Source organism: Macaca fascicularis, chromosome 2 (assembly GCF_037993035.2).
Source record: "Macaca fascicularis isolate 582-1 chromosome 2, T2T-MFA8v1.1".
In the NCBI taxonomy this organism is placed as follows: domain Eukaryota; kingdom Metazoa; phylum Chordata; class Mammalia; order Primates; family Cercopithecidae; genus Macaca; species Macaca fascicularis.
This window is the reverse complement of record NC_088376.1, coordinates 132,449,774-132,475,872: the sequence shown is the minus strand read 5'-3', so window position 1 is coordinate 132,475,872 and position 26,099 is coordinate 132,449,774. Positions and strand designations below refer to the sequence as shown.

Here is a 26,099-nt window from a genome sequence, read left to right as displayed (position 1 = left end):
ATATGTAACAAACCTGCACGTTGTGCACATGTACCCTAGAACTTAAAATATAATAATTTTAAAAAAATAAAATAATAAATAAATAAATGAAATGATAAAACAAAAACTGAAGTACAAAAATATTAATAGTTCTTATGATAGTTATTCTCCCTTTGGATGATAAGTATCTAAAAATCGTAAGTGAAAATCATAGGAAACGTCATTCCGGTTATTTCTCAAAAGACTTTGAATTCATTATACTCAAAATTGTGACTGTGTAAAAAAAAAAACTAACAAACAAAAAACCATTATACAGTGATTGCTTCATTTCTTTTGCCTTTTGGAAATAAAATAACAAGAGGGAAGACTGTTTCTCCACAACTGGTCATGTGAGAGGAAGAACAGGGTGTTGCATTTATTTTATTTTATTTTTTATTTATTTTTGAGACAGAGTCTCGCTCTGTTGCCCAGGCTGGAGTGCAGTGGTGCGATCTCAGCTCATTGCAACCTCCACCTTCCAGGCTCAAACGGTTCTTCCACCTCAGCCTCCTAAGCAGCTGGGACTACAGGTGCACGCCACTACTCCCGGCTAATTTTTGTTACTTTTAGTAGAGATTGGTTTTGTCACGTTGGCCAGGTTGTTCTCAAACTCCTGACCTCAAGTAATCTGCCAGTGTCAGCCTCCCAAAGTGCTGGGATTACAGGCATGAGCCACCGTGCCTGGCCAGGCTGTAGCACTTAATTAGATCAGGGTTCCTTGACCTCTGCACCAGGGACACTTTAGGCAGGAGAGTCCTTTGCTGTAGGGGCTCTCCAGTGCATTATATAATGTTTAGCAGTATCCCTGGCCTCTACCTGCTGGATGCCAGTAGCACCTCCCAGTTGTGACAACTAAAAATGTCTTCTGACATTGCCAAATGTCCCAGCATGAGAGGGAGGTACAAAATTGTCCCCTGTTTGAGAACCATTGAACTAGACCTTGTTTTCATTCACTTCAAGCCCTATGTTGGATGTCCATGATCTGTCAGTTTACCCACACTGGTTTTTCAGTTGTGCAGAGAGTACAGCTGAAAAATGACCACAGACATTAGTTGGGCTCTGTGTTTTTGCCAGGCAGAGCGGACCACTGGAAGCTGCCATTTCACTAACTTGCTCTTTCTTCCTAGAGACAGGGGTTGGAATTTGTCCTATCTTCTTGGCTTTCATGCTCTTCTTCCTGCCGATTCCTCAAAGGGGAACCTACAGGAGCCTCAGGCATAATGACAATTTCTCTTTTACGGCAGCACAATTCCCAGGTGTATGAGTAATGCTGTCACCCGAAGCATCTTCTTAAGCCTCCAGAGAGAGCTGCAGAAAATTACAGTGTATTTCTGGGAACTCTGTGCTGAGGAGGAAAGAAAATCCTCTTCTTAAAAAAGAGAAAGAAAAAGCAAGACAATGTTGAAGCTAGCTTGATTTACCTCCTTTTCCACAGAAAATTTTAGACCAGCTTCAAGGGCGTGTGTCTAGGATCTGGTTAGTCCCATGTGGCTAGTCCGTTTTAAGGATGATGCCATACTTGGGTAGCACTTTTCTCCACTTCTGCACATCTGGGTTCAGTTGCCACCCACTGCAGTCCCTGGAGTGGAGGAAGTTGCACTTCCTTCCCTCTAAAATCACTCAGTCTTGACCTTCGAACTTCTTCTACAAAAGAGGAAAGCCATTTGGATAAGAAAAAAAGCATCAATGTTTATGTCAGTGGGAATAAGATGTCTTCTCCTGTCTTGCACCCAGCTTTTCTGAGTCCACAGGGGAAGTTGCCTCTGGTGGGGAAGATCAAGCTCAAAAAGATTTTTGGGAACTTGAAAGAGCAACAGAACTGCTCCCTGAAAACAAGTTGCCACCAACTTTCACCTTCAGCAAACAGAAAGTCATAGGAAAGCACATGCAGGTAACTAGTTGAAATTTAAAAACACATTTTATAATAAGTACACATGGACATAGAGAGCGGACTAAGAAGGCTTGGCGCAGTGGCTCATGCCTGTAATCCCAGCACGTTGGTAGGCCGAGGTGGGCGGATCACGAGGTCAGGAGTTCGAGACCAGCTGGCCAACATGCTGAAACCCCATCTCTACTAAAAGTACAAAAATTAGCCTGGCATGGTGTTGTGCACTTGTAATCTCAGCTACTCAGGAGACTGAAGCAGGAAAATCACTTGACCCCGGGAGGCGGAGATTGCGGTGTGCTGAGATGGCACCACTGCAGTCCAGCCTGGGTGACAAAGGGAGACCATGTCTCAAAAAAAAAAAAAGTGGACTAAGAGACAATGGAGACTGGGAAGGGTCAGAGGGTGGGAGGGGATGAAGGATGAGAAATAACTTAAAGAATACAATGTACACTATTCTGTGATGGCTACACTCAAAGCCCAGACTTCGCCACTATGCAATATATCCATATAACAACACTGCACTTATACCCACTAAATCTATATTTTTAAAAACCCACATTTTACTTGTACTATTTTATCTGAATACATAAAATTGAAACAATTCTTGATTTGGGGGGTGATGGTGGTTGGTTTTCTTTGGATGCTTACCCTTCACCAGACACCATGCTAAAGACCTTATACAGAATATTTTACTTAATTTTCCCCAAACTTTTTGTAGTGAATACCGATAATATATTGTACACATGAGGACATTGAGATGTTGATTTAAGGAGCTTATTCAGGGCCTCACAGGTCCTGAGAAGCAGAAATCTGAAGTCGGGTGTGTCTCTTTTAGGAGATTTAGCTACTAATCACCATACTATCATATTGTAGTTCTCTAATTTTAGCATGAGTCAGAATTCTCCAGAGACCAAATGAAAGCTCTGATCACTCATCTCACCCCCCACAATTTCTGATTCTGGGGCTGCCTGAGAGCTTGCATCTCTCCACCTTCCCAGGTGATGCTAAAGCTACTGGTTCTCCAGTGACCACACTTTGAGAGCCCCTATTATACCACATCCTATCTTCTAAAAAATTGCCCTGACTTTGGAAACCTTGAATGAAAATGATGGAATTTGAAAGTGACTGCTGACATTAGACCTACACACAGATAGCCAACAGCCAGAGTATTTCTAGAGCTTCTCTTCTGAGAGGATGGTGTCATGAGACAGAGGTAATTGACCCTGTTGTAGGTTTTATTCTGGTATTCCCTTGGCTGCCCCACATTTCCAAGAACACAGTCGAACTGCATCATTGAAAAAAAAAAAAAATGTACCACGACCATTTCCTCATACTAATAGGCCATTTTTGAAGTTCGGTAGTTTTCCATTCAGCATGATGACATTTCTTTTTCAAACTGAGTTCATTTTCTTTTGATTCAGTAAAATCTATTCAGATTCATCATTACCATCATCTTGAAAAAAAAAAAAAACTCTCAATACTAATAGTGATGGCATATAGAGGAGATTTACTGTGAAGAAAGCTTTGCAAAGCTTGGGTCAAGTCTTGTGTCCTATTAACTAATTCAACAAAAACTCTTAGGCAATTTTATTAAAGAAACGAATGTCATTTAGAAGTTTTCTGATTATAGTCACTGAAAACAACAGGCACTTTGAGGACAGATTTTGTGTTCTTCGTCTTTTGACTGATTGAGTTTCACCTGAATTAAGATTCTAAAAGCACATTTGATACCTGAAATCAAGCTGATTTACTTCTCGATAATCTGTTCTGGAGTCTTCTGGGCTAGTTCAGGAGAAAAGCTTTGGTGCCTTACCTTTCCTTTTGGTGCCACTTAATAGCACAGATAACAACCCAGGTGTGAAACAGCCAAGAAAATACAGACAATTGACCTACAGATGGATTCAGGAAAAAACTCCATCCTGAAATTTGCTACAGCACTTTTGCTATGAGAAATCTTCATACATTCTAAGGGAAAATAGAGGCTGGCCACAGTGAGTCGTGCCTGTAATCCTAGCACTTTGGGAGGCTGAGGCTGGAAGACTGCTTGAGCCCAGGCATTTGAAACCAGCCTGGGCAACATAGTGAGACCCCATCTCTAAAATAATAATAATAATAGTAATAATGATGATAATAAACTTAGCCTGGCTTGGTGGTGCACACCTGTAGTCCCAGCTACTCAAGTGGCTGAGGTGGGAAGATGGATCACTTCACCCCAGGAGTTCAAGGCAGCAGTGAGCTGTGATTGAGTCACTGCTCTCCAGCCTGGGCAACAGACCTTGTCTCAAAAATAAATAAAGAAAAATAGAGACTGGTGGTAGGTGGTACTCTTTGAGCTCCCTTTTCCAAATGTTTCCAATAATCAGTATCAATTCCTGAGGGACAATTTAGAAAATAAATAAATAAATAAATAAATAAATAAATAAAATTAATTATCTAGTGACTTCATGAGTGGTGGGACAGTTTCCTTTGGTTTTGAGTGGAGAATAAACTACCCACGCAGGTTGGTGCTGGCAGGTGAGGTTAGACATGTCCAGAGGCTGAATTTTCCAGAACTAAACCACCGATTCTCTTATGGGCTTCTGTTTCCCAGCAGTAGTAACAGGCAAGCTATTTACAGGGGATCAAGAACTCTATTTTCCTCCCTGACTGCTGCATTGGAATTAGCAGCATCTTGGTGTGAGGGAACCTGTCCTCCTGCTGGCAACCACAGGAGGTTGTCATTTTCTCTGAGACCCTCAAGTTAGGAGCAAAGGCAGGTTCTAGGGCCGCCTGTTGCTTTGAGACTGTTGCCTTCATCTCCTGCTTCCAACAGAACCAAGGAAACATTCGTGGCTATTCCCCCAGGAGTAGGGTCCAAAGGGATGGTTTGGAGGATTTTTTTTTCTCTCTCTCTCTCCTGCATCTGTGGCTGCCCCGAGGTGTTTATCAGTGTGAACAGAGCAAGATGAGTAAGGTGTTCCCCGAGGCAGATTAGGAGACTACTCGGCCGGGGTGCGTGTGCGTGTTTGTGTTTGTGTGTGTGTGTGTGTGTGTACGCGCGCGCGCGCAAGACGTGGAAGCTAAGTGTGCTGAAATGCAGCTCCCCTCTCAGCCTGCAAAGAGTTGCTCCGCGTGCGTCCCTGCCCCGCGCCCTGGGGAAGCGCCAGGGGGAGTCCTCGCCGGCCAGGGCTTCCCGTGCCCGGGGAGCGCCGAGGGCCAGCTTGGTGGAGCTTAGCACAGCTTGCTCGGCGCTGCGAGCGGGCGGGGGTGGACACTGGGCTTCTGTGTGCCAGTCGCAGCCGTTGGCTGGCGGGCACCCAATCCCAGGGCATGCCGCCGGAGCCTGGCCAGGACGCACGGTGAAAGACGAGTTTGGTGGCAGGCTTGACCCCCCGGCTGCCAGCAGAAGTCGGCGTCGGGAGCCCAGGCGGGTGGGCCGCTGGGGTCGGGGCTGCAGCTACGAGAGCCGGGACCCCCGGGTTCGGAGCGAAGGAAGAGGCATGGCTTCGGTGTTCATGTGTGGTGTGGAGGACCTGCTGTTCAGCGGCAGCCGCTTTGTGTGGAACTTGACCGTGTCCACGCTGCGGAGATGGTACACGGAGAGGCTGCGGGCTTGCCACCAGGTGCTGCGGACGTGGTGCGGGCTGCAGGACGTGTACCAGGTGAGCCGGGGCGCGCGGCACCCGAGGGCCCCAGCAGGATGCCCGGCACTCGTGGGAAGCCGGCTCCACCTGTATGATTTTCTCCCCCCAGCTCTTCTTAAACTCCTAGCAGACTGCTTGGCCCTTGCTTGGGTCAAACGCTCAGCATGCTGCTCTAGGTAACCATTGCTTGACAGAGCTTGTGAATTTTTCATATTGGGCATGGGGGGCACTTGCGAGATAGTCCCAGCATTTGCAGACATCTGTTACAGAGCGATGGTGTACTGGCTGGCGCTTAGCTAGGGAGGCTGTTGCTTTGCAGCAGAGGGTCTGCAGAAAGCCACTTAGACATTCAAATGAGTCCTTCTTTTTAATTTCATTGGGGTGGGAGTGGCTGCTTCTGAAGCAACGGTTTCACACCAATTTGCTGGCAGAGGGGGCCTTGATGGATTTGCATCCTTCCTTTGGATTTTCAGTTTTCCATCAGGCAGCCCCAACTTGTAAGGCAGAGCCAGGAAAAGCTGATTCTGTGTCTACTGGCTTTTGGAAGGAAGGACAGCAAATTGTGAACACTTTGCAGGAGGATGACAGGCTAGGGAAGGGAGGGGTGGCCCGGCTCCACGTTGGAATGCTTATGTTAGGATTTACTCCCTGTCACACAACACAGCCCCTTTATTTCTCTGCTCGGTCCGATCCTGCAGGCAAAAAATGCAGCAACTTTGCTCAACTAGGAGACTGTTCATCCTCTCTGGGACTGCAGTTTGGCTGGATTAAAAAACAAAACAAGACAGTAATTTATGAATTTAAAAGTTCTGTGCTTTGGTTTCTAATATATTTGAGATTTTTAAAAATCTGCATTGTTTAATTAGAAATATACCTGATGTTTACTGTGGAAACATAATATCATATTTTCTTTCCTGTGATGTGGAATAGCTTTGTTGCAGTTCCTGGATTCCCCCCAGTTGACCCGGTTCCTAATATGTCTAGAATTTGTATCTCATTATATTGTGTCTCATACATGATCAAGCACTTGATTTTGACATAGTCTTCCATCAGTCAGACAAAATGAAAAGACCAGCGCCTAAGGTTAGCCTATGGAAATCTAAAGAGTCAGCGTCCCCTTGTCATCCAAGTTAAAATATGAGGAACATCTGAATTTGTGCTTTCACTGCTTCTGCTTCATATAACATATCTGTGATATCTTGCATTTTGAAATGGAATATGAAAGGAATATGAAATGGGAACCAGGGCAGCATGTGGGAGTTTGAGAGTATTAGGGAATTGTGGACATATCCCATCTGGCCACATTGCTTAGCTCCCTGGCTTTTTGGAACCAGAAGCATGTCTGTCTTTCAAGCTTTTTTTTTCCTCTCTTGGGAAATCCCTGTTCAGTTTGGTCTGTAGAATAAGTGCCCCTTGTGTAATTTTGTTTTTTCTTTTTAATGTTTGAGAAACTTTCATAAAGGGAACGCAAATATTGTAGCCAACCAGAGAGATTCTGTGCCTCACTCCCCAAGGATTCAGAGGATTTATGGCTTATCTCTAATACTGTCACTGACCAATTCAAAAATAAAGATTCCAGAAACTAGAGACCTTATGAGTTCTGTATAAGGTTGATTGATAATTTTTAAGCAGTATAGCAATTTGAGAGACTGAGCTACTAAAATATATATATATTTTTCTTTTCTATAAAATGGATGGTGACTGAGCCAATACCATATCATAATTCATAAGAACATCTAAAATATTAATGGTAGTCAGTCAGTGTGCTGTGCGTCTGTAATCTCAGCTACTCAGAAGGTTGAGACAGGAAGATCCTTTGAGCCCAGGAGTTTGAGGCCAGCCTGGGCAACATAGTGAGATTCATCTCTTAAAAAAAAAAAAAGAAAAAATAATAAGTTCCCACTCCTTATTTTTAACATTAATAAATTGTACATTTCAAAATAACTAGAAGAGAATAATTTGAATGTTTCTAGCATAAAGAAAAGCTAATGGCTAGGCACCATGGCTCATGCCTGTAATCTCAACATTTTGGGAAGCTGAAGTGAGAGGATCACTTGAACCCAGGAGTTTAAGACCAGTCTGAGCAACATAGTGAGACCCCATCTCTACAAAAAATTTAAAAATCAGCCAGATGTAGTGGCATGCACCTGTAGTCCTCTTTGCTCAAGAGGTTGAGGCAGGAGGCTCACTTGAGCTCAGGAGTTCAAGGCTGCAGTAAGCCATAATTACCCTACTATACTTCAGCCTAAGTGACAGAGGAAGACCTCCTCTAAAAAATTAATTAATTAAAATATTTAAAGCGTTGGCCATCCCAGTTATCCTGCTTTGATTATATGAATGTGTCACATTATCACATGTACCCCCAAAATATGTACATCTAATATGTATCAATAAAAATGAATAACAAAGGCTTTTATGAATATAGAATCAGAAGAAAATGATTTCTTTTTCTTTCTTTTTTTTTTTTTGAGACAGAGTCTTGCTCTGTCACCCAGGCTGGAGTGCAGTGGCTGGATCTCAGCTCACTGCAAGCTCCGCCTCCTGGGTTTATGCCATTCTCCTGCCTCAGCCTCCCAAGTAGCTGGGACTACAGGCGCCTGCCACCTCGCCCGGCTAGTTTTTTGTATTTTTTAGTAGAGACGGGGTTTCACTGTGTTAGCCAGGATGGTCTCGATCTCCTGACCTCGTGATCCACCGGTCTCGGCCTCCCAAAGTGCTGGGATTACAGGCTTGAGCCACCGCGCCCGGCCTGAAAATGATTTCTAAGTTTAAAATTTCCTGTGCTTTTGCAAAAATAAGATTTTCAAAAATATTTTCAGCCTTTGAATATTCTTAATTGTGCCACATAATCCTTTGCAAAGAAAGATCATTTTTTAATGCTTTTCAAATATTAAATGAAAAAGTAGTGACTTAATTGTGTAGAACTAAAAGATAGTAATATAAAGTGATTAATACCTTAGGCTGCAAGTTAAATAGACAAGGGAGTTAATCCAATCTTTGCCTATATATGACCATGAGCAAGTTAATCTTACTATACTTCAGCTTCATCATTTATAAAATGAGAAATTAATAGTACTAATCACAGAGGTTGATAAAAGAATTAATTTACATGTAAGATATGTAGCATGCTGCCTGAAGTTTAGAAAACATCCAATAAATGTTATATTTTCTATCAGTTAGGATTTTTTTATTGTAATAGAAAACACAATTCAAACTTGCCTACAGTGCAAAAAGAAATGACTTTTGTCACAGCTGAAAAGTCTAGCGTAGAATGAACTTCAGGTATTGTTTGATCAGGGTAACCATGCTTTCAGTCCTGGTCTTGCTCATGTGTTGGCTTTATCTTCAGCTGGTTTCTTCCCTCACAATAGCAGATAATCACAGCAGTTTCAGGCCTTATATCCACACATCCAGAAAGAAAGAATTTCTCATGTCAACCAACTATCCAAAAAAAAAAAAGCCCCAGATTACATGCTGGAACTCCAATTTAGGGTCTATATCCACTCCTGATGCCATGCACTGATTGGCACAGAGTATGGGATAACAATTTATGCATTCTCAATGAGAGTGAAATGGCCCAAAGGAGGCAAAAATTATTTTGGAGGAGGGGAATGGCAAAAAAATTCACTTCTTTTATTTATAAAGCACAAATATACATGCAATATATAAACAGAAATACAGTATATTTGTGACATTAAAATGGGAGGAAATGGACTGGGCGCGGTGACTCACACCTCTAATCCCAGCACTTTGGGAGGCCAAGGTGAGCAGATCACTTGAGATCAGGAGTTCAAGATCAGCATGACCAACATGGTGAGACCCCATCTCTACTAAAAATACAAAAAGTAGCTGGGTGTGGTGACTCATGCCTGTAATTCCAGCACTTTGGGAGGCTGAGGCGAGTGGATCACTTGAGCTCAGGAGTTCGAGACCAGCCTGGCCAACATGGCAAAACCCCATCTCTACTAAAAATACAAAAATTAGCCAGGCATGGTGGCAAATGCCTGTAATCCTAGCTACTCGGGAGGCTGAGGCATGAGAATCACTTAAACCTGGGAGGTGGAGGTTGCAGTGAGCCATGATCACACCACTGCACTCCAACTTAGGCAACAGAGCGAGACTCTGTCTCAAAATAAATAAATAAATAAATAAGGAGGGGTGACAAACAAAAATCTAAAAAGGCTCCTTAAGCAGATAACAATGAATTAAAAGGTTAAGAAACACTGGATTGCATTGATTTGCTAAGGCTATAGGGGGAATGGATCCATTTTCAAACCTAGGAGTGAGGTTGGCCTTCCTCAGACCACGGAGCTGCCAGGGAAGAAAGGCAAAATGCTTGGCTGAAATGCAACCAACGATGCCCACTGCATCATTAGAATATCAAATCTAGTGCTCTTTACATAAAAAGATTAGCTATTTTTGAAGATAAGTACAAAGATTAATGCTCAAATACTTTTGTATGTATTTTGCCACAGGAATTTGAGTTAAGGGGCTTATCATAAGAATACCCATTTGCTATCCCATAATTATGAATTCTAAATCAGAGAGGGGACTGTTCCACTGCACTGCTCAGCTTTCAGGCATACAGACTAGAAACACACACACCAGGGAGTTACATATTTTACTGAACCAAATTTTATATGATCTTGTTGATAAAAAGGTGTCATTTTTCTTGCTTCTAGTCTGAATAGTCTTGTTTGTAAGGAAAGCCAAAGCTTAATCACTCTAGAGAGAAATAGGGTGGGGAGGGAGGTATCCATTACATGAAATACCTGGCAGGCTCCTGGGGGTATTCTTTTTTTCATATACTATAAGTGAAATAAGATCTCCCACCTATTCATAAAATATTTTCCAACAACATTATTGTCAGGCCAGCAAAACTAGGAAGGCATAATTTCTTTGGAATTGAACACTTCCTCCATTTCTAGATATTGGAGAAGCAAGTAACTTAATTTGCCAACAAACCATGAATAATTAAGATACTAGCTATAAGGCATTTCTGTAGTAAAGAGACTAAATAAAAAGCAGGCTCAGGCTGCATTGAGGCTGCCTTGAACAAAGACTTACTTTATGAGTGAAGCCTTGAATTTGGCGAAAGTAGCAGACATGAGCGTTCACCTTCACTTTAAGCTACATGCTAAAAGCTGATTCATCAGCCATATCCCTATCCTCCTTATATCTTGCCTGGGTGGGTTTTGTTATAGCAATTAATTTGGTTTAACAAACAACTTAGGTGGAAAATGATGACAGAATATTATAGAAAAAATAATCAACACCCTTTGCTTTTTATTAAGAGTGACATGTTCTAACAAAACCCTCAGTTTATTCCTTGGGATTAGGTTTTCCCCTTCTCTCCAGTGTCCCAAAGGTAGAATTTCTTGCAAACCCTGAAGGGAATCATTGCCTCCAACAGGAGGCAACTTGCACAGACTCCGGGATATTTAAGTGACCAATAAGAGGCTGGATCAGCTCCCCTGAAGCAGGTTGCTGGCCCTGAGGGGGTATCGTACAACACAGAACACAGCAGAGTCTGTAGGCTCAACTTGAGCAAATTTGACCTTGGACAAATTGCTTTCCCTCTCTGAGCTTCATTTCCTCCTGGGTAAGAGTGGGGGAACAGAAGTAGCTGCATTATGAAATAGGGTGAGAAATTCATGAGGGAACATATATATCACTTAGCACTGTTCCTGGCACAAGCAAATGCTCAATAAATGTTAGCTCTTGTTTATGTAAAGGATTTAATACTAAACTCAGAGAAGATACTTGATAGAGGGTAGCTAGGGGCATTACTATTGCTTCTATAGGTAAGACTAGTCCCTCTAGTCTCACCTGGAAACTAAATTCCCATTTTTACATGTTTCATGAGGATGCTAAGTAAGAGAGACTGTGAAATTTCCCACAGCAGCCTATGTGGGGTGGACCCTGGGTATTTGGACTGTGTTCCACACAGTAGAGCACATCCTCTTTTAGCTAAGCCCACAGTTAAAATCTAGAAGGTCACAGCTATCTCCCACTAGGGTCTCTGAAGAGACAATCTTGCTATATCCAAGACTCCAATGATCCACAAACTGGTAACGCCTGAACTCTGGATCTCACCACACTGGTTGGCAAAGGCCAAGTCCTCCAAAGGACAATTCCCTATTGAGCCCTTGTACATTTCATACTGTATACAGTTTGCTTGCCCTCACCTTTCACTCTCCACAGTCTTCTAAATTAGTTGGAATAGAAAGGGAGTCAGCAAACTACGGCTTGCGGGCAAAGTCTGGCCTGCCTCTTGTTTTTGTAAATAAAGTTTTGTTAGCACACAGCCAGGCTCATCCATTACATGTTGTCTACAGCTGCTTTCACACTATAACGGCAAGATTGAGCAGTTGTGTCTGAACTACTTAAAGTTCAGTAGCTGATACAAGACTATTGCCCACAAAGCTGAAAATATTTACTATCCAGCCCTTTACAGAACAAGTTTGCCAATCCCCGGACAAGAAAAAAAAGGTGGAGAATACTAGAGGAAGAAAAATCCATAATTCTATCACAGAAAAACAGAACTTAAAGGAATACGGAAAATTTTTCTCATCAAAAACCTAGTCATGGCTGGGTGTGGCACCTCATGCCTATAATCCCAGCATTTGGGAGGCCAAGGTGGGCAGGTCACTTGAGCCCAGGAGTTCGAGACCAGCCTGGGCAACATGGCGAAACCCCACCTCTACAAAAAATACAAAAATTAGCCTGGTGTGGTGGTGTGTGCCTGTAGCCCCATCTAGGTAGGTGGCTGAGGCAGGAGGAACGCTTGAACCTGGGAGGCTAAGGCTGCAGTGAGCTGAGATTGTGCCACTACACTTCAGCCTGGGCAACAGAGTGAGACCTTGTCTCAAAAAAAAAAAATTGTAATTATTTAGAAATTAAAAAACAAATGTTCAGGATGAGTGCTCAGTTTACCTTTACTAGGTCCTTCTCTGTAAAATATAATGATTGGAGTCATGGATTGATTTATTCATTTGTTCATTCATTCATACCTAAAGTAATTATCAAGGGCTCACCAAGTCTCAGTTCCTATGCCAAGGTGTTAGACACACAAAATCAAAATAGACTTTTGTCTTGCCTTCAGAAAATGTATTTTCATGTAAGGGAGACAGTTAAGGAAACCAAGGTCTATGAATGGACTTTGCCTTTTTAGGTGATCAGTGGAGGGAGTCTAAACCAGACAGGAATAATGCAAAAGGGAAGGACCAAGGAAGCTTCCTAGAGGGAGTGACTCTTAAGCTGATCTTTGGAGGACAAGTAGGAGGAAGGTAGAAGGGTATTTCAGGCATGGAACATGACTTTTGTTGGGGATTATAGAGAGGGTTTTTTGTTTTTGTTTTTTTAACCTTGATGAATAGAGAGACAAAGACAGAGAGATTTTGACTGAGAATGATGCCTGAACTTGAATTACCCTGTACTTTAGAATTTTGATGTTTATGGGGAGATCTTTGTGGGGAAGGAAGGAGTTGATTCAGAATTACCACTGGCAGCCGTGAGGCTGATAGGTTTGGGAAGTGTTTCATAGGGAAGCAGTAAGGCAAGGGAAACTCGGAGGCCGTTGTAGTGATGTCAGTGTATCAGGCAGGATAGATGGGGTTAGCCATGGCAACAAACAGCCCCAGGATCCTGGTGGCTTAAAGCAATGATTTTCTCTACTTTTGCTCATCTACCTATCCAATCACTGGTTGGCTGGAAGCTTGGTTGATTATTGTCATTCAGGCCCACAGAATATTCCTAAACATTGCCAGATGCCGTGATAGAAAGTGAAGAGCTCTTCAGAGTCTGGTCCTGACAGTTAAATGCTTGGCCTCTAAGTGGCTCATGTCACTTCTCAGTCATTGGCAGAACTGGTCACATACCCACCCAACCACAGGGGCCAGGCAAACCAATTCTGCCTCGCCCCAGAACAGCGTGAATGCTGACACAGATTTGGTTCCTTAGGTAGCAGACTCTGAAATGGAGATTAACAAGCAGGAAGTTTATTAGAGAGCCCTCTGAGGACCTACACCTGGAGAAGGGAATAAAAAAGAAGTAGGATTGGTGACTGAAGCCTGTAATCTCAGCTCTTTGGGAGGCCAAGGTGGACAGATCACTTGAGGCTAGGAGTTTGAGACCAGCTGGCCAACATGGCAAAACCCCATCTCTACTAAAAATACAAAAAAATTATCCAAGTGTGGTGGCACACACCTGTAGTCCCAGCTACTCAGGAGGCTGAGGCAGGAGAATCGCTTAAACCTGGGAGGCAGAGGTTGCAGTGAGCAGAGATCACATCATTGCACTTCAGCCTGGGCAACAGAGTGAGACTCTGTCTCTGAAAAAAAAAAAAAAAAAAAAAGAAGAAGAAGAAGAAGAAGAAGAAAAAGTAGGATTAAGCAGAGGGAAAATTTGAACTGGAATTCAGGCTCAATAAAAACTGTAGCTGACCTCCCAGGTAGCTCTGAAGCTGAGAGTTGTCCCAGGTTGTTACAAGAGGGCTAGGTCTTCTCCCCACCCTCATTAACCCATTATTGGAGATGGGCTACCCTTGAAGAGGGGAATGGGATGACCTTGGAGGAGGCAGCTCTCTTTAAGGGATTCCACTTTCCAGAGGGGGCTGAGAGCTGTTGGCTCACAACACTCCCAACAGCTGGGGAAATAAGTTTGGGCAAGACATCAAGCACCTTCTACAGGTGCCTCCCCAACAGGTGCTAGGACCAAAGCCCACAGTGAAGCAAGGCCAGCAGGAAGAAAGTGGAGAGTGAGATTGCCTTGATGTGCGGATGTAGAATCTAGCTTTAAAACACAGCCAGTCTTCAGAGACGCTTGCTACACTTTTTTCAAGGGATCGGACAGCAACAGACTCAGCTACTTACCATTATGGTAGTGATTAACACATACAGAAAGGAGAGAAAACTTGAGTGATAAATGAAATGAGTCCATTTATCAGTGAGAAAATCAATCTTCTACTTTTTCTGGTAACCAAAGATTTTATGGCAGGGAACTAAGATGCTAAGGTACCCAAAAACTAATTTTTAATTTTTTCATCTTAATTTTTTAGCCCATCACCTGACAGAAATTTCTAAAAGAACCATGTCATCTAAACTCAACAAAATTAGTCTCAGGTTCTTTGAAAAGCATTTTTGAACCTTTGTTGCACAGCTTGAAAAACATCAAGAACGGACTCTCCGAACTCTTCAAATAAGTGTTTGTTTTTCACATTCCATCTTTTCTTGGTGGAGCTTGTAGCGTAAAATCACTTTCTCATTCATCCCCTACTTATGTTTATTCTGAACATTATATTTTTGATGTCCCAGTTGGTTGTTGTGGAAAAGTTTGAATGACTCAAATGAGGAATCGGATTTGCAGTTCTAAATTTTATAAACAAGACCATATGACTTACAACATGGAAAGGAGGCAGAAATTAAGCGCTCATAAAAAAATTAACATTAACACCCATATGTAATTAGATATATTGTGTATATATGTACATACATAACAGATATACATTCTGGCATACTTGAAATAAACTTTTGCTATAAAAAATGCTAGCAAATATGGTAAATTAAATAGTCCCATTTTCCCCTAATGTCCTTTTTAGTCATTTTTTTGGTCTCTTAAATTTTGTGTGTGTGTTGCTTTTTGCTTAAATAGCTATTTTCCCTTTAACTAGTACTTTTATGTAACCTTGCTGTCTTGACTTGAGTAACAGCTACTAGACATTAAGCAGCTGCTATATGCTAGGCCTTTCTATATGCTAGGCCTTATGCTTAGCACTTTGCATGTACTACCTTTAAGAAGAAAAAACTTTAGGGCTTATTTCAATATACAGAAATATAAAAGATAATATAGGGAAAAATCTATGCTCCCAGCACTGTTTAAGGCATCTTATTAATAATCTGCCATGTTTGTTTTGGATACTTTTTTGTAATATAATAAAATTATATTGAATCAGTTGAAACCTCCTTTGTACTTCTTCCTGCTCCCTAGAAAATCCTTCCCTGAAGTTTTTTATTCCCAGGCATGTTTTTATAATTATGTCACATCTGTTTGTATCTATAAACAATATATATTACTCTGTGTGTCTGTAAAACTTATATATTTATGCATCATTCTGCTGCTTTTATTTTTCTTTCGGTAAGTTTTTGGGATTTATCTCTAAATTCATTTTTAATCCCTATATCCCATTGCATGGATATACCAATCTGTTGTTGATAGACATAAGTTATTTCTAAATAACAGTACAGTGAAAATTTTTGTACTTGTCTCCTTGTGCATATGAGCAAGACTTTCTGTAGGGTATATACTGAAAAGGAGAGTTGCTAGATTTTACACACTTTATTCGATGTTGTGCCTTTATCCTCTTCAATATGATATTATGAAGCCCATGTTATTGATTTTATGTACTTATTATAATAGGTAATAAGTCACAGTGTTGGAATTTGAATAACATGCTAGCTGACTCTAACACTCAGCCTCTGGCCACAAATTTGCTGCTTTATTTTAAGAGAAATGACACATAAAGATACAATTTTTTCATTTGTTCACTTATTTATTCACTCAAAAAATATTGGGTGAAAACATAGCCTACTGCTTAAAGATGAAGTCTGTGAACTCATACTGCCTGAGTTCAAATCCTAACTCACCTTTTACTGGTTATGTGAGTTCTCCAAAGCTCCATTTTTTTTTTTTCTGCTGTAAAATGTGAACAATTATGGTACCTACATCAAATAGTTATTTTCTTGGGATGGTTATAAAAATTAAATGTATTAATATTTAAAAGCACTAAAAACACTGTTAGATGTTATATGGATGGACCAATAGATGGGTGCTTGGTTAAATAGATGATTGGATGGATGGATGGATAGATGGATAGATGGATGGATGGAATGGGGTGGATGGATGAATGGATGGAAGGTTGGACAGGTAAGTGGGTGGGTGGGTGGATGAATGGGTAGATGGGTGGATTGTTAAATGGGTGGATGTTGGATGGATGAATGGTAGGTAGGATAGAGAGGTAGGTGTTTGGTTGGATGGATGCTTGGATGGGTGGATGGGTAAATGGGTGGGTGGGTGGATGGATGATTGGATGGGCAAGTGGGTGGGTAGGCAGTTGGATGGATAGACAAATGGTTGGATGGATGTCTGGCAAATTATCTTCATATATGCATTGTTCGTAATTCTTATGCACGTAATTTCTTAACCTTTGAAGCTTCTAAAGTTTGCAGAAGCCTTGACTTATTCCTCTCACCACCCAGATGAAGAACTATAGTCTGGATGGCCACCAGGAAAGGGGCCCACTGACCACTGTGTAGACACACTGTGGACACATGGTTTTATGGCACAGGATTATATCAGGCAGCACTAGCATCTTAATGCTACTGTCTGTTTGATTGATACTAGAAAAGCAAACAGGCTCACAAGTTTTAGTTGCTTTATTTCTGTCTCTCTGACAGGAAACTGTTAAATTTTCTTCCTCCTAACTCTGACCCTCACTCCATAGTACTAAGAACTCAATATCCTCATGCACAAAGGCTCAAGGACCCCATAACTGCTATCTTTTCCATCTGTGTAAGCTGTCCTCTGATCTGACCCTGAGATTTGCAACTGCTAAGACCTGGTTATTATAAGCATCATGCTACCCTTGGGTAGTGTAGCCAGCAAATATTTTTACAGGAATTAGTTTGTCTCATTAAAATTCGATTAGATGCTTATTACCTAACAGAGAAAAGGTCCTTGATAAAATAGGGAAATAGAATGGGCTCGAGTCAGCTGAACATGGGATAAAAATCAAATCTCCATCACTTATCGGCTATACGACCTTGAGCCAAGCTGCTTACCCTTTCTAAGCCTGTTTATTTACCTATGAAAAGATAAAATAAGATCTTTTAAGTTTGGTATAAAGGTTAACGATAGCATTGATGGAGAAATAGTAGCTCTTCAAATGTAAAAATTTGAACCCCTTGCAAAGACTTGATCCTAAGCCAAAAGTTATCATACTAGAGTGCAAACTCTGACTGGGATTTAAGCACAAATACCCTACTTAATAGGTGTGTGACATGGACAAGTTACTTGACTTCTTGGTGCCTCATTTTATCTTTTGTAAGATGAGGAAATAATAGTGCCTAACTCCCAGGGTTGTTGAGGGGACAAAACAAGATTATGTAAATAAAGATTTCACTAGGCTGCCTGGCTCATCTTAAGTATTTATTGATCGATTAATTGATTGACTGAGACAGGGTCTTGTTCTGTGTCTCAGGCTATAGTGCATTGGTGCAATCATAGCCCACTGCAGTCTTATGCTTCTGGGTTCAAGTGATCCTCTCACCTTATCCTCTCAAGTAGCTAAAACTCCAGGTGCACCACCACACCCAGCAATTTTTTTTTTTTTTTGGACGAGATCTTGTTGTTGCCCAAGCTGGTCTTGAAATCTTGCCCTCAAACAATCCTCCCACCTCAGCCTCTCAAAGTGCTGGGATTACAGGCATAAGCCACCATTCCTGGCCAGTTATATTTATTTAATAAACATTTCTCTATATGTCAGACACAGTGCTGAGCATTTTATATTCACCATTTTATTTAATTCTTCTAATGATGTTAAGTAGGTATAATTAAACCCATTTGGCAAATGCAGAATTGTTCACAGTTGTTAATTAACTTGTTCATGAGCTAAGATTGGAGCTTAGATGTGTCTAAATCCTAATCTCATCCACTTGAGTCATTGAATGAGATGAACTTAGTTTGCCACTTACCTAAAGTCAGCCCCTTCCTTTTCTACGTTTACCTACATTTCCTTTTAGCACTCTCCTAGTCTCTAATCTCTCCCTCTACCAAACTCTGTAACCATAGCCGGATTTGATAAACTCACTTAAACTAAAGTAAAAAGAGTTGGTAAGACTGCCTGGTCTATTTCTTTAAGTAGCCTTTCCACTTCAAAAGAAGACAAAGTCTTTTGTGAAGTTGTTTGTTTCTAATTGCAAACATGCAAGCATCCACAAACGCCTGGCTGAGAGTTCTCTCTCCTCCTGTCACCCCAGTTATCCCTAAAGTCAAATCATGGAGGTGTTTTGCATCAGCACAAGGGAATCCTTGTAAATCTTAGGGGTTTAAAGGCACAGACATTAGAACTACACTGCCTGAGTTCAAATCCCAGCTTTGCTACCCATTACATGTATAACCCTGGGCAAGTTACTCCATGTCTGTGCCTCATTTTTAAATTGGAGATATTAATATTATACCTGTCTTCTAAGGTAATAGTGAAAAATAAATGAATATTTGTGTATGTATATGTGTAGGTATATACACACATATACACACATATATAATGCTTAAAAAGAGTGGACTATGATATACACTGGATATCATCATTTAAACTACCATTCTATCAGATATCATCATTCATTTTTTGTTTATTTATTTATTTATTTATTTTTGAGACAGAGTCCTGCTCTGTCACCCAGGCTGGAGTGCAGTGGCATGATCTCAGCTCACTGCAACCTCCACCTCCCAGGTTCCAGTGATTCTCCTGCCTCAGCCTCCCAAGTAGCTGGGATTACAGGCGTGTGCCACCACACCCAGCTAATTTTTGTATTTTTAGTAGAGACAGGCTTTCTCCATGTTGGCCAGGCTCGTCTCCAACTCCTAACCTCAGGTGATCCACCCGCCTCAGCCTCCCAAAGTGTTGGGATTACAGGCATGAGCCACCATGCCCAGCCTCATTGTTTATTAAAGCACTTTTTATTGAACAATATTTATTACCTTTCAGGCACTTTTCTGGGCACTTGGGATACAACAGCGTAACAGACAGAGGTAGACCCCGCCCTTGTGGAGCTCAGAGTCCACTGGGGATGAAGCTGGCGGGGAGAAATGTGACAAAAGGCCTCTTTCCGAGGTTTTATTAATGTCAAGACTCAAAGGATGAGAAGGAGCTTGGCATGTGCAGACCAAGGAGAACAGCATTCCAAGTGGAGGTAATGGCAGATGCAAATACACTGAGGCAGGAAAGACCTTAGGATGTTTGTAGGACTGGAGAGCAGAGTGGAGTGGCCAAAGTGTTGCAAGAAATGTTAAGGTCGTCAGAGGTGGGTTTGGCAAGGAAGCAGAGATTAGATCACATGGTGCCCTGGTGTTCTAGAGTTTGCTGTAAGTGTGGTGGGAAGCCATTGAAGATGTTTCAGATGTAGGAATAACTTGTGCATTCATTTAAACAAATATTTACTGAGGGCCTATTACATTCTAGGCCTGGTCGAGGCAGTGGAGACACAGCGAGAAACCAACAAAAAGCTCTGCCCTCTTGGAGCTTACTTTGTAGTCAGCTATTTGTCAGTAAATGGCAACTCCACTTCCGGGTGCTGAAATGAAAACCTTGGCTAGTTTTCAACACTCACATTCTACTTCTAACCCATCAGCAAATCCCTTTGGCTCTACCTTCAAACTATATATCCACTTATCATCATCTCCATCACCATGACTCTGGGGCCAAGCCACCCTCATTTCTCAGCTGGTTTGTTGCAGTAGCTTCCTAACTGGTCTCTCTACAAATGCCAACCACCCCTACAGTCTTTTCTCAACCTAGCCTCCAGTGTGATTTTGTTCAAAGTCAGTCAGATCATGTCATTTTTCTGTTCAGATCCCTTCAATGACTTCCCAACTCTGGGAAATAACCCGGCCTTACTATCTCTACAAGGCCCCTGTGTGTCTGTGTGGTCAGTATTCCTTCTACCTAGGCTCCTCCCAACTCCTGCCTCAGTTCCAGCAAACACACCCAACCTCTGGTCTTAACTGCCAGCATCCTTCCCCTCTTTAACGCTTCTCCAGCAACCCTGACCTCCTTGCTGTCCCTCAAACCTGCCAAGCACATTCCAGCCTCAGAGCTGTAGCCCACAGAATGTTCTCTGCCTGGAATCTCATTCCTGAGAAGTCTACATGATGCTTACCCCATCACTTCCTGTAGGTCTCTCTTCAGTTGTCACCCCAACCAGGCAGGTGACTCCCAACCATGTCTTAGCCTGTTTTATTTTTCACTGTAACCCTTTTCACCACACCACCTGACTTTATGAATATATTTGTTGATATGCTCATTTCCCCTGCCAGAACGTTGTTAATAGCTGAAGGCATGCAGGGGACTCCACTGTTAGACTCCCCAGTGCCTGGAACAGCACCTGGAACCAAAAATGTGCTTCAGAAATACTTGTTGATTAAGTGAACAAATGAATCTGCTTTACACTTTAAGAAGCTTGCTCCAGCCACTCTGGGGAGAATGACTTAACAGGGGTAAGAGCGGTCAGGAGGCCATTTCAGATCTCCAGCTAAGAGACAATGGGGACCTAGGCAAGGGTAGAGGCAGCATGTGGTGTGGGAAGACACCAAGCATTTGGAGGAGGGGGAAGCAGCATTAGCAGAACTCTGCCCAAAGGCAATGTTTGCATTCCGTGAAACTTTAGAAACCTCATGTAGGGACAAAGCCATGTATGTTGAAATACATTTGTATGTGTGGGTTTATTCTTTTTCATGATTGAAAATAGCCCCAAGCCAGCATAAGCTGATTGAGAATACATTCGTTTGGCTTCTCTAATGACCATTTCAGAAAAACGTTGCTTTAGATAGCAGAGTAGGTTATTTCCTCTAACCCTGGTGCCAGTGGGCTCCCTCAAGGACACCAGCTTGTGTGTACTGCCAGCTGCAAGTACCCACCCGTGCCCAGCCCAGGGCGGGGAACTTGGCAGCTTCTGCAGTTCTCGTTAGTCCTGTCAAGTGATCGCTATTTCCTGCACCCAGCCCTGTGGTTGGGCTCTGGAAGGTGCCCTGTTTTTCCTGACAGACATTTCAGACCGTTTGCTCTCTCTTTTTTTTTTTTAGCATTTCTGTGTACGTTTTTTCAATCATTCTGACCCTGTCTCAGGTCTTTCCCATCCACTGGAGTTAAAGGATGAACGAGCCTTCTGGTTGCATTTGCCTGGATTCTTAGGAGAAAAAAAAAAAACAAACCAGAAACAAAAGCAAAATTTTTTCTGGCCTTTATTAGTGTTTAATTAAAAACTTGCTTTCCCCAGCTCTTTGGCTGTGTTCAAGCTTTTCAAAATTCTGCAAGCATAGACAATATATAGAGAATTTGACTCTTTAAGTTACAAGAGCTGGCTATTATGTCTAATTAGCACCGTCAAATAATGACAATCTGCCATCATCATCGCTGAAGAAAAAAGTCATACTGGGTATTTCCCAAATGTTTCTTAGGAGAAAGTACATTTTCTTTTAGTAAATAGGTTACTACCAATTTTTAAATGAACTCAGTGTTTAAGTTAGAAACAATTTTGGTCAGGATACAAAGAATCTTAACTGTCAAATCATGCTTAAATTTATGAAGCTCTTTCTTCCTTAGGATTTTTATATTTTGAACTTTCTAGGTATTGATGCCAGATATAGTTCCAGCCAAGTTCATAAGATTTTGCTCTCAAATTCTTTTTGGGAATGAGATTTTTTTTTTTTTAAGTGAATGTGTTTTTCCTTCTATAAACTTCAGAAACCAACTCTGAGTTTGAAAAATATTTTTTTTTTAAGATGTTAGTGCCAGAATCTGAACGGTCTCCTTTATTCAGCACACAGTTGCATCCATTTAATTTTTTTCAGGCTCATATACTAAATTAGGTTATAAAAATTCACCACACTTTTATCTGTGCATTGTGTTTTAAGTAAATCAAATTTAATTATGTTCTTTCTACCCTTTTTGCTTTTCTCCTGGCCTTTTCCTTGTGTTTTTTCTCTGAGCTAAATAGGTCATGCTTAAATCTATAAAGAAATAAATATGTGTGCATACTTAATGTATGACATATGAAAAATGTACAAATACATATATGTATTTATGTGTATATAGGACTGTGTATCTGAAGTTTTTTCAGAAAGTAAAACCATGAGCCAACATATTCACTAAAGATAGCTTTCGCTTTTTTTCCCTCCAACCTGCAACATTACTTCTGAAGTTATATTGTGACTCTGAAATAGTCAGAACAAATAATATGGTTAGACTCCGTAATAGGTGTATTCTTTAGAAAATTACTATCAATTTTGATGAAGTTCAGCAAATGAAAATTTGATAAACATCTTCATCTGTTTCCTTTGATTAAAAAGAAGAAAACAAGCTGGGCCTGTGGCTCATGCCTGTGATCCCAGGACTTTGGGAGGCCGAGATGGGAGAATTGCTTGAGCCCAAGAGTTCAAGACCAGCCTGGGCAACATGGTGAAACCTCATCTCTACAAAAAATACCAAAAAATTTAGCCAGACCTGGTGGTGTGTACCTGTAGTCCCAGCTACTCAAGAGGCTGAGGCAGGAGGATTGCTTGAACCCAGGAGGCTGAGGTTGCAGTGAGCCGTGATTGCACCACTGTACTACAGACAGTTATGTGCTGAAGCTCCTGCATTATCAGCTTGGCTGGCTTGTCTGTGAAGTGGGAGTATGCCACGGGCTACTTCACTGGGGAGGACTGAGTATCAAGCGTAAGGCAGAAGAGTGAGACATACTCAAAATGTGGCGATAGCATTTGTTCAAGAAGTATGCAAAGCACCTGTCCAAGAAGGACAAGGTGGGTAGGCACAGGCTTGAGGGATCTGTGAGAAAAAAGACAGAGGATGTGGCCTGGGAAACCACAGTGCCTTCCTCAGCCAAAGCAGCTGCATTCATTATTTACTGCTGTCTAATGTCATCAGTCTGTTCTAATAGATGTTGTAATGGGATGAACAGCTTTATCTGTTTCCTTTGTGTGATTTGCACATATCCTGTGGGAGCTAAGGACATTGGAGTCAAGTGGTATGAGTTCCAATACTGGCCCACATCCTTTACTGGCTGAGTGACTCAGAGCATGTTTCGCAACCCCTTTGAGCCTCGATTTCCTCATCTGTAAAATGGGAACATGGTATCTCATGATATTGTCGGATTTAAATGGGAGAGTGCTGTGTGACTACTTAAACTGATGCCTAGAACATGACAAGAACTCAGTAAATTATAGTTTAGAAAAAGGCCTTGGCCACTAAAATAGATAAAATAAAAAAGAGAGAAGGAAAAGCATCCCAGAAATGGGACTGTAACATGTATTACATACTGATATATGTCATATAGGTGAAATTATCTAAAATAAGAATGAGAGGAAATGGATATTTTAAAGCAGAAGCATTAAATTATAATTGATCTGATAAATTGTTGCAACCTTTTTATAGGGCAGTTTAGTTGTTTCCAGTCAAAATGTAAGATGTTTGTTCTCTTTGACCAAGCATTTCCATTTCAAGAAATCCTCCTAAGGACATTCTCATGTAATGGTGCATGTGCCAGGATTTTCATATTTTCATATTTCAAATAACAAAGCAGTGAGAATAAACAGAATGGTTAATTAAATGATGGTACCTCGGTACTATGGAATTCTATGAGATCAGGAGAAAGAATGGAGTTGAAAATTGGCCCAGATGATTGTCAACGATATATTTTTTGGGTAAAAACAAAAACAAAGTACAGAACAATATATGGGATGTGTGTATATGTATGTATATATGTATGTATGTGTATTGTTATGGATATATGCCAACAATGTGTATATGTGTTCATGTGTGTGGAGGGATGGGGTTTGACATGTATAACCCAAATTATTAAGAAATAATTTTTACCTCTGGGAAGTGTAAGTGGAAGTGTAAGTGGAAGTCTGCTTCTCTTACTTTCATATTATTCTGAAATCAAATATTTTATAGCAAGAATATCTATAATATTTTTACAATTTTGTAAAATGTCCTATTCAAAACATTTGATCCAGGCCTTTGTGTAGACCATTTCTGGAGAATAAAGATCTGTTTAATTTAACTTTGTGTCCATTCACACAGTGCCAGAAGGGCAGTAGTGTCTCCAAGGGTTTGTCTAGTATGTCCAATTAAAAATGATTATTCGCTGGGCACGGTGGCTTATACCTATAAACCCAACCCTTTGGGAGGTTGAGATGGGTGGATCACTTGAGTCCAGGAGTTCACGACCAGCCTGGGCAACATGGCAAAATTTCATCTCTACGAAAATTACAAATTAGTCAGGCATAGTGGCACATATCTGTAGTTCTAGCTACTCAGGAGGCTGAGGTGGGAGGATCACTTGAGCCCAGGAGGTTGAGGCTGCAGTGGGCTGTGATAGTCCCACTGCACTCCAGCCTGGGCAAAAGAGTGAGACCCTGTCTAAAAACAAAACAAAAAGCAAAACAACAAAAAACCACAAAGATTATTATTGATATGAATACTTTTGAAGAAAAGGGCGCATTTGTGCTCTTTTAAGAACTATAGAGTTTTTATCATTAAGGCAACATATGTTAATAAATTTAATTGTTAGAGATATGCATGGCTTAGAACATGAAGGTTCTTTAATGGTTATTAACAGGGTATATATTCACCAGATACTTTCTAAAGATATAGTGACATACATATCATATTATTATGATATAAATTTTTACAGAGGTGAGATCATCCTACATAATTTATTCTAAACTGTATTTACTTACATGTCTTACATACTGATATATGTCATTATTTTTAATAAGTGTGTATTCAATGGTGAGAATGAACTATAATTAATTTCATCAGTCTCCTACTGATGAAATTAAGTTGTTCTCAAAAATTTTTTTTTTTTTTTTTTTTTTTTTGTGAGACAGAGCCTCGCTCTATTGCCCAGGCTAGAGTTCAGTGGTGCAATCTTGGCCCATTGCAACTTCCGCCTCCTGAGTTCAAAAAATTCTCATGCCTCAGCCTCCCAAGTAGCTGGGATTACAAGCCTGTGCCACCATGCCCAGCTAATTTTTTTTTTTTTTTTTTAGTAGAGATGGGATTTTTCCATGTTGGCCAGATTGATCTCGAACTCCTGGCCTCAAATGATCCGCCCCCCTCCGCCTCTCAAAGTGCTGGGAATACAGGCATAAGCCACCATGCCTGACCTGTTTCTAAGTTTTACTAAGACAATGCTACAGTAACCATTCTTATACATAAAACATTTGTGGGAGAATTTCTGTGAAATGAGCACTTTGAAATGATATTGCTCGAATTTGGAAGGAATTTGGTTTTCCAAAAATGTTGTACCGGCTGAGTGCGGTGGCTCACACCTGTAATCCCAGCACTTTGGTAGGCTGAGGCAGGTGTATCACTTGAAGTGAAGAGTTCAAGACCAGCCTGGCCAACATGGTGAAACCCCATCTCTACTAAAAACACAAAAATTAGCCAGGCGTGGTGATGTGCACCTGTAATCTCAGCTATTCGGGAGGCTAAGGCAAGAGAATTGCTTGAATTCGGGAGGCAGAGTTTGCAGTGAGTTGGGATTGCTTCACTGCACCCCAGCCTGGGCAACAGAGCAAGACTCCATCTCAAAAAAAAAAAAAAAGATTGTATTGATTTATGCTACTATCAAGTGAATAAGAATCTTTCTTGTCCACACTTTAGCTAACAACTTTGATCTATACCAGTCTGCTGGCCAAAAATACGTATTTTCTTTGTTTTTATTTTACTTCATTTATTAGTAGAGATGTCCAATTTCCATAACTTTCTTAAGGACCATGATACTTGGAAT

At 41.2% G+C, this 26,099-nt stretch overlaps 1 protein-coding gene across 10 annotated transcripts in view; it reads left to right on the top strand.

Moving 5' to 3' along the window:
- The window catches only part of FRMD4B (FERM domain containing 4B), a 360,118-nt gene that overhangs the window by 146,954 nt on the left and 187,065 nt on the right, over window positions 1-26,099 (top strand). For 6 of the 10 annotated variants that reach the window (XM_074032680.1, XM_074032685.1, XM_065538887.1 and 3 more), the window contains exon 1: window positions 5,287-5,547. The exons of the other annotated variants lie outside the window; for them this stretch is intronic. Coding sequence is in view for 2 of the 6 variants with exons in the window: in XM_065538887.1 (XP_065394959.1) it covers window positions 5,386-5,547 (162 nt within the window). In the remaining 4 variants the exon portion in view is untranslated. Of the gene's footprint in view, window positions 1-5,286; window positions 5,548-26,099 lie in introns of those variants that run through there. 10 annotated transcript variants of the gene reach the window in all.